Raw genomic sequence first — 12,422 nt, 5'->3', positions numbered from 1 at the left:
GTCCGCACCCTGCTTGTCCGTTTTAGTGGACCACGGGGCTGCACCAAGGGTCCCGCCGGGGAACAACCAGTAAACCGTAACCCCAAACCCCCATGAGCTGCGAGGAGAGCTGCGGAAGTTTTTAGAGGATGTCCGTGGCTCCTGCAACAAGGTACAGCTTGCTCTCCAGCGATGGGGGGATTTTTTTCAAATCCTCCGGGCCACAAGGGCCCTCATGGGGGAAGGTAAAGGGATGGGGAAGCAGGATGCCGTGGCCTACTGGCGGGTCCGCGTCTTCCGTGACCAATTACTCACCTACGGGATGGGTCAAGGACTGTTGCGCAGCCCGCTGGGGGATGCAAGCGTCCCTGCCAGTGAGGATCCCCCCCCGGCCCCCTCCCATGACACTTCTCACCATCGCAACGTTGAACACCTGGGGTTGTAGGATGGCTCTCCGCAGGTCCCAGGTGCTCTCCTTCCTTTGGGAGGGAGGGTACTCTGTGATTTTCCTGCAGGAGACCCATATGGATCTGACCGCCGAAGACAGTTGGCAGCTGGAGTGGGGGGACAGGGTCTACTTTAGCCATTCCATGATTCGTCAGGCTGGAGTGGCGACCCTGTTCTCCCCCGAACTACGGCCCGAGGTGCTAGGGGTCGCCGAGGCCGTGCTGGGTCGCCTGCTGCATCTCCAGGTCTATATAGAGGGGCTCGTGGTTAACCTTATTAACGTCTATGCCCCGACATCGGGCCCGGAGCTGCTGCAATTTTATCAGCAGGCGTCCGCCTTCCTTGGCACCTTACATTCTCATAAGTGCCTGGTCCTGGGAGGGGATTTGAATACCACCCTCGAGGAGCGAGACCACTCAGGGACAGAGCAGAGCCCGGCCGCCGCGGACACCCTCCGGGAGATAGTTGAATATCACTCCCTAGTGGACATCTGGCATGACCACCACCCAGATGACACTTCCACGTTCACCTTTGTCCAGGTGGAAGCCCATCGGTCGAGCCACTCCCAGTTGGACCGCATTTATTTATCACGCTTCCATCTCTCACGAGCCTCTCCTCCAGCATTCGGCTGGCCCCATTTTCTGACCATCACCTAACCACCGTGACAACCTCCCTCTGTGCGGAGAGGCCGGGGCTGGCCTATTGGCATTTTAACAACAGCCTGTTGGAGGGCGAAGGCTTCGTGATGTCCTTCCGGGAATTCTGGCTGGCCTGGTGAGGGCAGCGGCATGCCTTTCCCTCGGCGCGGCAATGGTGGGACCTGGGGAAGGTGCGCGCCCGGCTTTTCTTCCGTGACTACACCCGGGGCACCAGCCGACGGAGAAGTGGGGTGATAGAGCAGTTGGAACGGGAGGTCTTAGAGCTGGAGAGGCGTTTGGCCGCCAGCCCCGAAGACTCGCTCCTCTGCGGAGCATGCCTGGAGAAGTGGGAGGAGCTCCTGGCCCTCGAGGACCATCAGGCCCGGGGCGCCTTTGTTCGATCCCGCATCCGCCTCCTTCGGGAGATGGATCGCGGCTCCCGCTTCTTCTGTGCCCTGGAGAAAACGAGGGGGGTTAAGAAACACGTCACCTGCCTCCTTGCAGAAGACGGCACCCCCCTCACGGAACCATGGAGATGTGCGGGAGGGCCCGAGCCTTCTACACAAGTCTTTTCTCCCCAGATCCGACCGACCCTAGCGCTTGCAGAGTGCTTTGGGAGGAGCTCCCTACGGTCAGCGTGAATGACCGAGACTGGCTAGAATTGCCTCTCACTCTGGCCGAGTTCTTGGAAGCCCTCCGTCGTATGCCCACTAATAAGTCTCCAGGCATGGACAGGCTGACCGTGGAGTTCTACCGCGTCTTTTGGGACGTCCTCGGCCCAGACCTAGTCACCGTCTGGGCCGAGTCTCTGCAGAGCGGGGTCCTCCCTCTTTCGTGCAGGCGAGCTGTGCTCGCCTTATTGCCGAAGAAGTGGGACCTCCGTGATTTACGAAATTGACGTCCCGTCTCGCTCCTCAGCACGGACTATAAAATCGTAGCGAAAGCAATCTCGCGACGGCTACGGTCTGTGCTGGCGGACGTGATCCACCCAGACCAGACCTACATCGTTCCGGACCGCAGTATCTTTGATAACCTATTTATGGTTCGGGACCTTTTGGAACTCGGGTGTAGAGAAGGTCTGTCGTTCTCCCTACTGTCCCTAGATGAGGAGAAGGCTTTCGATAGGGTGGACCACGGGTACCTCCTGAGCACTCTGCAGTTTGGCTTCTGACCCCAGTTTGTGGGTTTTCTCCGGGTGCTGTACACTTCCGCAGAGTGTCTGGTTAAGCTCAACTGGACCCTGACCAAACCGGTCAGCTTCGGGCAAGGAGTACGGCAGGGGTGCCCCCTCTCAGGCCAGCTGTACGCTCTGGCTATCGAGCCCTTCCTCTGTCTCTTCCGCAGGAGGTTGACAGGGTTGGTGCTGCGGGAACCGGAGCTGCAGATGATCTTGTCGGCGTACGCTGATGATGTGCTCCTCGTGATCCAGGACCCCGGCGACTTGGCGCGGGTGGAGGCTTGCCAGGCCATCTATTCGGCAGCCTCCTCCGCCTGGGTCAACTGGGTCAAGAGCTCTGGCTTGGCGGTAGGAGACTGGCAGCAGGCGAGCTCCCTCCTACCCGCGCTTCAGACCATCCAGTGGAGCGTGGGTCCGCTGCTCTACCTCGGCATTTAACTTTCTGCCACGCATCCCTCTCTGCCGGAAAACTGGGACAATTTAGAGGGCAGGGTGATAGAGCGTCTCCGGAAATGGATGGGACTACTCCGATGTCTCTCCCTCCAAGGGAGAGCGCTGGTGCTTAATCAGCTAGTCCTGTCCACACTCTGGTACCGGCTCAACACCCTGGTCCCGGCCCCGGGTTTCCTGACCAACCTCCGGACATTGATTCTGGGGTTCTTTTGGTCAGCAACACACTGGCCCCCTGTAGGGGTTCTTCATCTACCCCTGAAGGAAGGAGGACAGGGCCTGAAGTGTCTACACACTCAGGTCCGTGTCTTTCGCCTCCAGGCCCTACAGAGGCTCCTCTATGGTGCAGGCAGTTCGGTGTGGAGCACACTGGCGCATGCCATCCTGCGCCACATCCGAGGGCTCCGATATGACCGGCAGCTCTTTTATCTCCATCCGGGAGGTCTTCCGCCAGACCTCTCGAGGCTGCCGGTCTTCTACCCGGACCCCCTCCAGACTTGGAAACTGTTTTTAACGACCAGGTCCGTGGCGGCCACCGAGGGGCTAGATCTCCTCGCGGAGCCCCTGCTACACAAACTCCAGCTCCGTGTGCAGGTGGCGGAGTCCCGCTCGGTGCACCAGAGCTAGATCCTGGCAGAAGTCACAAGAGTCGGAGATCTTCTGGAGTACAACCGGGGAGACTGGCTGGATCCCCGGACGCTCGCCCGGTGCATGGGGCTCTCCAGACCTCACACCCCCCGGCGCATACTTCAAGAGGCGAAGGCTGCTTTGCCGCCCGCTGCTCGAGCTTACCTCGACCGGGTCCTGCTCGAGGGCACGCCCCACCCACCCTCTACCCGAGGCCCGCCGGACTTTTTAATTGGACCCCTGCCCCGCAGACCCTCTCACCCCTTCACTGCGAGCCAGCTGCATGAACTGCAGCCGGTACGCTTCCAAACCGCAACAAGGAAACATCTATACACGCTCGTGCTCCACACCCTTCACGTCCTCACCCTAGTGTCCCGCCCGACACAAAGTGGCGAGATCTTCTGCCATCTTTGGAGGGTGAGCAGCCTCGGTGGGCCAGCCTATATTCCACCTTGGTTCCGAGGCCCGTCGGGGACATCAGTTGGCAGCTCCTTCATGGAGCTGTGAGCACGGGCACGTATTTGGCGCGGTTCACCCTCGTCCCAGATACTTGTCCCTTTTGTGGTGTGAGGGAAACCCTGGCGCATGTATATTTGGAGTGTGCCAGGCTGCAGCCCCTGCTCCAGCTCCTCACAAATCTCCTATTACGTTTTTGGTTGCATTTTTCCCCTCACCTTTTTATTTATGCACTCCCCATCCGTGGCCTCACAAAGTCACGGGATCTCCTAGTTAACCTCCTCCTGGCCCTGGCTAAAATGGCCATCTATAAAACCAGAGAGAGGAGGTTGGCCGATGGAGTTTCCTCTGACTGTGGGGCCATTTTTCGATCCTCGGTCTTTTCACGTATCCGGGCTGAGTTCCTCTGGGCAGCGTCCGCCCACTCCCTTGATACTTTTGAGGAGCAGTAGGCGCTGTCCGAGGTTCTCTGCTCCGTGTCCCCGTCCGCGTCCTTTTGTCTGACCCTTTGATTGGACGAGAGAGTAAGGGACCCCAGCCCCAGGCATTGCTGCTCCGGACACCACCACCTTAGAGGGGTCCTTTCACACGTGGGTGCACGTGTCCCCCCCTCACCCCCCCCGGATTGTCCACCCCACAGCCTGCCCCTCTTGTTGGGTGCTTTCAGAGGAAGGAATTGTTGGTGACACTCGGGCGTGGCGCCAGGTAACTCGAAGGGATGGAAGACCACGAGAGTCGATGAAGCCCCCTCGCTCTGGGCCCAAGCAAGCTTGAACATTTCCCTCCCCTGAAGCTAATGAGAAAACAATTGTGATTGGTTGCTTTGTTACACATTGCATATGCTGCTGTTTTTACTTTGTAAGTTTGTTATGCAAATAAAAAAATCACTGTCCTGTAGCCATCTGGCCTGACCCTGTCACAATATGTACAGTTGGGATTATGTTTTCCAATGTGTATTACTTTGCATTTATCAACACTGGGCAACAAAATGGCAGATGAAATTCAGTCACTCAGCCAAGCTCTACTGGGAGTTGTACACATAGCAGCCCTGTGCTCTCCACTTTTCACCTTGACTCTGAAACACTGGCCATGAAGTTGGGGCTAGAGACAATTCTAGAGGTAATTCTGGACAATCATGGATGTTAAGGACATTCCTAAGAATGTGGTGGAACAGGTGGGCAGCCTTTCTTCCTCCCAGTCAATTTGTATGGGCATCTCTGCCTCCAAAGGGCCGTCAACCAACTTGGCCGGGGGAACGGAGCATCGGTCTGTTTACTCTGTGGTAAACAAAGCAGAAAAGGATCTTGTTTCACTCCCCATATACATTCTAAAGCTGAGAATGAGAGGGGTGGGGAGAAGAACAATCTTTTTACTGAGCTCCCCTGCATCCCCTGAGCTTGAAGCATGGATGTGAGACATTAATGTGAGAAAGGAGACTTGAACAATCTGTACTGCCTCAGGGGAAGACGTAGTGGCCTAACCTTCAGGTACTTGGAGACACAAGTTCAAATCCTAGTGAAGTCAGCTCAACCCTTAGAATTCCCACAATAGACCAAATGTTACCTCTATGGAGGATTTTAAGGATCCTCAAAGGAAAGTCTTGTCCACTCTTCTGGATATTAAAGATTGCATGGTACTTTTTGTGAGACAAGGGTTTATTCCAGTATCCTTAACCAACATTTCCTTTCTCCTTATCCCCACAGTGTGGTGCATTGCCCTATGTTCTGGCTGCTGCCCTTCACTCCAGATTGGGTGAATATTCATTGTGAAGCCTATTGGGATATTTCTGGATGAAACATGCTACAGAAATATTATCACCAGCTGCAACACTCCACAACAGAGTTTGCTTTAGATAGTTAAGAACTGGAGGAGCTAGTTAGTTGTATTGGGTTAAAATCTGGCCACTTAGATCACAAATGAAACAAGTATGGCAAGCTGCAAGCTCAACCTATGGTGAGCAATTGTTTACATTGCCAACAAAACAGTGCCGTGTTCAGCAGGATGCCTTTGTCTGTGCTCAGGAGATGTAATAATAGCTAATACATAGCCTTGGCCTGTGCCCAGTGTGAGTTAGGAAGTTTGCACAGTGCCTCTAGGCCTGGCTCTGCAGAAGCCAGCTAGATGGGCAATCAGAACTGTAGAAGGACCCAGCTGGGCTGTTTTGAATGTGGAAATGAGATTGAAATACTGTGACAGTTGTGGCACCTACTTACACTTTAGTGCTTCCCCAGTTCAGTCACGCAAGTTGCTTGCAAGTTCTGTGAGTACCCAACCCTTACCAAACATAAAGCAACACCAGCATGATAATAGCCTGTGATCAGAATGCTAGACGCTTGCACTGCACTGCAACACAATGTGATTGCCATAGGCAGATATTCAGAGCAGTGATATCCCCGGGGGATCATTCTTATAGCTGAGTAGTCAGGAAGCAGCTAACAGGAGGGTGTATTATTAAACATTCCTCTCCTCAGCCTTACTCCCTTGGTTTTTTGCTGGTTACTCTTCCAATTCTATATCCCCCTTCCATCCTCCCAGTGTGTAAAAGTTGTGCTCATTTGGCACACTTGCTGAATGCCACATCCACGCATGCTATGCTGCTTTATGGCTTGCATCTGCTGTTTAACTCCCCAACAACACTATTTACATCATTACTGAATTTATCCCCTTGGCATTCAAGGAATTGTGTAAGGCAGTAACCTTAGTCAATGCAAACTGCTTCTTAAGGGCATTCAGCCCAGCTGACTTTCCTCTGGCCTTGCCTATATCTCCATTCCACTTCCCCCTTTCTCTCCCTTGCTCCTTTCTCTCTGCCCAAGCCTCCCTACACAACCGTTCCCTATATCCTTCCATGTCATTGCTTACCCCTGGACCTCTCTCTCTGGTGCTCCAAGTGGCCAACCCTTCCTTCCTTCAAATCCCTTCTTTAAACACACCAACTCCAGGAAGCCCCCAAGTGATCACACACCTTCTGTAAGTGAGAAATGCTGGCATGCACGTAGCAAGCAAACATTAAAAGGCCCATGAGCCAGAGACTCTTCTCCATGAGCAATTTCCTGCCTTACAGTAACTCCCAAATAAATATCCATAAACTGACTGAGCACAATTCTGCTTCAGCATCAGTGGAGGCCTCACCTCCAGTAAGCAACTGATGATTTTTTTGTCAGTACCTCAAGGTGGTCACTCAGGTCGGGCCTCTGCTGTCAGGTAGAAACATCCTCTGGATCATCTAGAGGATTCTGTGCCTGAATTGTTTTGCATCTCTATTTAGACTGCAAGCTTCTTGAGGCCAAGACTAGAACTTCCTCTATGTTTTCAGCAGTGGTGGAGCTTAACAAATAGTAGTCATAGTAGTAATTAGTTCTATCTGTGAGCAGGTTCAATGGCTGACTCTGGGTGTGTCAGGCTCATGGGGCCTCAGAACTCTGGGTAACCTGCTCCATCATTCTTTTGTCTTCACAGTTCCACCAAAAATCTCCAATATCTCCTCGGATGTCACTGTGAATGAGGGCAGCAACGTGACCCTGGTGTGCATGGCAAATGGACGCCCCGAGCCTGTCATCACCTGGAGACACCTCACCCCGACAGGTAAGTCACACTGCATAGCTCTTATGCATACACTGTGCTGGTGACCAGAGGAGGTTTCAATCGTGAGTTTGGCAGCTACAAAGAGTGATAAGTCCATGTGATGAGCAATGCCAAGGAACACTTTAAATGCATGGGGGGTATTTTGTTCGTTAGGCTCTACAGGACATAATAGTTTGTCTCAGGGAACCTTTTAAATGGTCTCCATTAGGAGCTGTATATGCTTGACCCTCTGTTTGCATCTTAGCTGTTCTCTTCATGTAGCTGCTGTAATTTCTGGTACCAACAAGGCAGACTGCAGGGGCAAAGGGACCACATCCACTAATTGCAGAGAGGGAAGGGGAGATCTTACTCATCTAATAAGAAGTCCAGTAGGACCCTTTGAAAACCACCAAATTGGCTTCCAATCCTTTTGCATCAAAGAGGAGGCATGTGGTGAGATGAGTCGTCATATGCTACTTTCAGCTTTGTAGACAGCAGCTGTGCACCCCCTAAAGGATAAGATGGCGGAAAAGGAGGACCCAGTAAGGCACAGAGCAAGGAAGAAATCAGCCAGCTCTGCTCCATTATTAATTGCTCCTTTGCTATTGCAGCAATTGGCAGCCTTGGAGAGCAAACATTCCTGTCATTAGCCCCACTGACCCCCATGGGGAAGACAGCTAGGGAAGCAGGGAGTCTCCTGAGTATTCATCCCTTCAAGATTTATCACAGGGAAGAGAACAGGACAAATGTGCCTCTTCTTCGTCCCTCCCAATGCTTTTCTTTGAGGGGAGATGTTCTCCTCCCCTGCTCTCATTTATAGCTAGCTCCTGGTTCTATTCAAGTCAATGGGGAAAACTCCCATGGGGGCAGGATCAGGCCTTGAATATGGGATTTACAACAAGGTATTGTTTGTTTACTGTGGAAGGCTCCAGGCTGCCAGAGCAGAAACTTTCTTCAAGTGCAAGAGACTGTGAAACTAATCATCATCCTAGTCAGCAACCAGAGAGGGAGAGAGTCAGGGAAGGAGGAGAAAAAGAGATGGGGAGAGAGAGAACTCGATGGAATTAGAGATGGGACTCAATCCGAATGCTGCATCCAGCACACCCCTTCTCCCCACTCCAAATTTGGGGGGAGTTTAGATTCTACTCCACGTTTCCTGTCTTGCCCCCATGAGCCAAATCAGAATACTCCCACTCTGAACAGCTTTGGGACATCTGAAATCCAGACCTTTATTTTGTGGTTTTGGCCTATCTCTAGCATAAATGGAAGGAGAGAGAGTAAAAACACTGCCAGGAAGAGACGGAGGTGAGAACAGAGACTGGGAGAGAGAGTGATTTCTTTGTTGTGTCATCAAGTGCCTGGTTCTTCTCTTCTGTTATTGTCAATGTTGAGTGTGCATGTGCCACTGAGGTGTAGGAAAATGACCTATTTTTTTCTTTAATTAAGTTGTATATTTACAATCCGCTTACTCCCCAGGGGCAGTTTTGCTATAAGATGCATTTCTTATTGATCTCCTTGCTGTATCAGAATTTCAGTCTTCACCTCTAATTCTTTCTCTTCATATTCAAGTGGGAGACATTTCCTTGTCATGGGCCGAGCGTTTTTTAGCATTGTTTCAGTTAATACATGGATATTAGTTTCCATGAAGATTTAATACAAGAGTTCCAGATTTGAGAGATACCACCTATGTCAGTGTTCAGATCCTACAGTAATAGGCATTTTTGATAACTAGAGACTGTAGATCAGAGGTGGGCAAACTACGGTCCGTGGGCCCGTCCTGCCCAGCCCCTGAGCTCCCAGTCAGGGAGGCTAGTCTCCCGCCCCTCCCCCACAGCCTCAGTGCACCATGCCGCCAGTGCTCTGGGCTGCCGCTCCTGCTGGGCAGCGCAGGTGCTGCGGCTGCGAGCTCCTGCCTCTCTGAGCAGCATGGTAAGGGGGTGGCGGGGGAGTTGGATAAGGTGCAGAGGGTCCCATGGGGCAGGCAGGGAGCAGGGGGCAGTTGGATAGGCAGGAGAGTCCCAGGGGGCCTGTCTGGGGGCAGGGTTGTGGATAGGGGTCGGGGCAGTCAGGGGACAGGGAGCAGGGGGCGGTTGGATGGTGGATGGGGGTGTGATCCCGGGGGACAGTTAGGGACGGGGGTGTGGATAGAGATCAGGGGGTCCCGGGGGCAGTCAGGGGACAGGGAGCAGGGGGTGGTTGGATGGGGTGGAGGTTCTGGCAGGGCAGTCGGGGAACAGGGGGTGTTGTATAGGCATGGGAGTCCCAAGGGGCCTGTGGGGGTGTGGATACGGGTCGGGGCAATAAGGGGACAGGGAGCAGGGCGGTTGGATGGGTTAGGGGTTCTGAGGAGGGACAGTCGGGGGGCGGGAAGTGGGAGCGAGCGGGGGCCAGGATGTTTGAGAAGGCACAGCCTTCCCTACCCTGCCCTCCATACAGTTTTGCAACACCGATGTGACCCTCAGGCCAAAAAGTTTGCCCACCCCTGCTGTAGATGGATGGTTGCTATATGCATGTGATCGATTGCAGAGCCATACAATAAATTGCACATGGCATGCCCCTTTATCTGCCTCACCCGTACTTTGCCCACTGATTGATCCACATCAGGATTACTTCTAATATGCCAAGCCAATTTTGGGGCTTTCAAAGAGTGGCCATTAAAACAACACCAAGGCTAGCCAGGAAAAGGTCCCCTGCCCCACCCCCCGCCTTTTTTTTTTTAAACAAATGTGGAATTGCATCATTCTGAGATGCAGGAGGGGCAGTCCATGTTGCCTGGACTCTCATCCAGGCCTTCATCACCTGTCTCAACTAGTGCAACTTCTTCCTCTGCAGCCTAGACCAATCACATCTTGCCCCACCTCTATCCATTCAGAGCACAACTGCAAAGACTGTTTTCCTGGCTCATTGCTTGTCACCTCACCTCTCTCTTGGTGTCCCTCTACTGGCTCCCACTTCTCAACCACTTTAAACACACTGTGTTTTGTCACCTTTGAGATCATTCATGATCTATCCCCCTCCTACTGGTTCTCTTATGTGCTCTCCAGATGTTGATCCATTCTCCCAAAGGTGCCAGTTTTCATGGCCCATTTGTTAAATTTTACAGCGTGCAGCTTCATGCTTTCTCCTATGCTGTCCCCTCTGCATGGAAGGAGCTACCTGTAAACCATCTGCAAAGCCACCTCCATTGCCCTCCTTCAGATCCCTCCTTTAAACCTTTCCTCTGCCATAATGCCTACAAACAACCTCAGCAATGATTGGTCTGCTGAAATCACTGTCTGTCACACTGACCAGTATTGTCTCATTGGGTGTGTGGGGCTTTGTGTGTGATCTCCTATTAATATCCATCTGTTGTCTCATTTCTTATGGTTACATTATAATTTCTTCAGGGCGGGGGTTCATCTTTAATTTGTATGTTTTGTACAGCACCTAGCACAATAGGGCCTGTTTTAGTACTGAGGAACCTAGGCTTCAATGCAAACATAATTTATCGTTAATGTAATTAATTGACAATCCTAAATCTATTCTGGACCTATCCCACTTAGAAACATGTGTCTTGTCCCACTAGAAAGGATCTGGGAATCTCCCATTTCCAAGAGTATAATGCATTTGGTCCTAAAATCACCATAATATTAAACATCAAAAAGCTACCTTAGATAACTTTAAGTGGTTTCCAAAATGGTTTAGGATACGTATGTTTCTGTTCCTCTGAGCCTTGTATAATTGGACCTATGAAAAAACCATTGTGACGTTGCACTCCATAATGATTTATGGAAATATGCTTATGAGTGTGAATATAAGGTAACTGGAATATGCTTTATGGAAAAGGTCTCTTGTAAGGTGTCATTACAAAGCTTATAATCCTATCTGTATGAATGTATCATTCTTGTATTAGAAAATAGGAATATGAAGTATAACTCTGAGATCCTATTGTAATTATGCAAAGTGTGGGCCATTAATGGTGGCTTAAGATCTTGATGGTTCCCATTGACTAGGACAATTGGTTGTGAATGGGTTTATTTACCTCCAAACCTTCCTGTGTACTGACATGGGTAATGAAGAATGAGGTCTTACAGTGACATGTGACCATGTCACACACCCACCCCTTCTGCCTTATGCTAAAGCTATAAAAGGGGGTGGAGCAGGACGAAGGGAGTCTCAGTCATGAGAAAGCCCCTGCTTTTCAGCTAAGATGGCTGCTGGAACTAACAAGGACTGTACCGGGGAAAGAATTGGGCCCAGACTTGGAAGGAGTATAGTCTGTGAAAGAAGCTTATTGGAACATCTGAGGGTGAGATTTACCTGTCAACAGTTTCTTAATGTATTAGGCTTAGACTTGTGTATTTTGTTTTATTGTGCTTGGTAACTTACTTTGTTCTGTCCATTATTATTTGAAACCACTTAAATCCTATTTGTTTATACTTAATAAAATCACTTTTGTTTATTATTGTACCCAGAGTAAGTGATTAATACCTGGGGGAGCAAACAGCTGTGCATATCTCTCTATCAGTGTTATAAAGGGCGGACAATTTATGAGTTTACCCTGTATACGCTTTATACAGAGTAAAACGGATTTATTTGGGGTTTGGATCCCATTGGGATCTGGGTGCTGGAGACAGGTGACCTGCTGAGCAGTTTTTGGTTAAAGTCTGCAGTTTTTGGGCATGGACCCGACGTGGGTCTGTGTTGCAGCAGGCTAGCATGTCTGGCTCAACAAGGAAGGGTTCTGGAGTCCCAAGATGGCAGGGAAAACAAGCTCAGAGGTAAATTCAGCATGTTGGGTGACAGTCCCAAGGGGGTCTCTGTGTGACTGAACCACATCACAACTGTTATCAACCCTGGATGACCATCCCAGGTTTCTTTCTATAACCAAGACTGTGAGGTAGGTCAGGGGACTGGCAAGAAACCTGGCATGGCTTTGGGTGCTAGGTGGGAGATGCAGGGCGGGGCCCTGCTGGGCCTGCAGGAGTTAGGGATACTGAAGCTGGTGTAGGGGTTTGATGCAGTGATGGTGCCTGAATGGTGGTCTTGCTGCTGGCTTCTGAGGGTTCTGAGCTGAGCTTCTGGGTGGGTGGTTAGTAGAGTGG

At 51.4% G+C, this 12,422-nt stretch overlaps 1 protein-coding gene across 5 annotated transcripts in view; it reads left to right on the top strand.

Annotated features, from left to right (window-relative positions):
* The window catches only part of LSAMP (limbic system associated membrane protein), a 1,389,250-nt gene that overhangs the window by 1,162,060 nt on the left and 214,768 nt on the right, over positions 1 to 12,422 (top strand). For all 5 annotated transcript variants that reach the window (XM_084611602.1, XM_084611601.1, XM_084611603.1 and 2 more), the window contains one exon: positions 7,234 to 7,359. In XM_084611602.1, the coding sequence (XP_084467728.1) occupies positions 7,234 to 7,359 (126 nt within the window). The remainder of the gene's footprint in view (positions 1 to 7,233; positions 7,360 to 12,422) is intronic.

This window comes from Lepidochelys olivacea (genome assembly GCF_965140295.1).
Source record: "Lepidochelys olivacea isolate rLepOli2 genome assembly, chromosome: 1".
Classification (NCBI taxonomy): Eukaryota; Metazoa; Chordata; order Testudines; family Cheloniidae; genus Lepidochelys; species Lepidochelys olivacea.
This window is presented reverse-complemented; position numbering and strand designations above follow the sequence as displayed.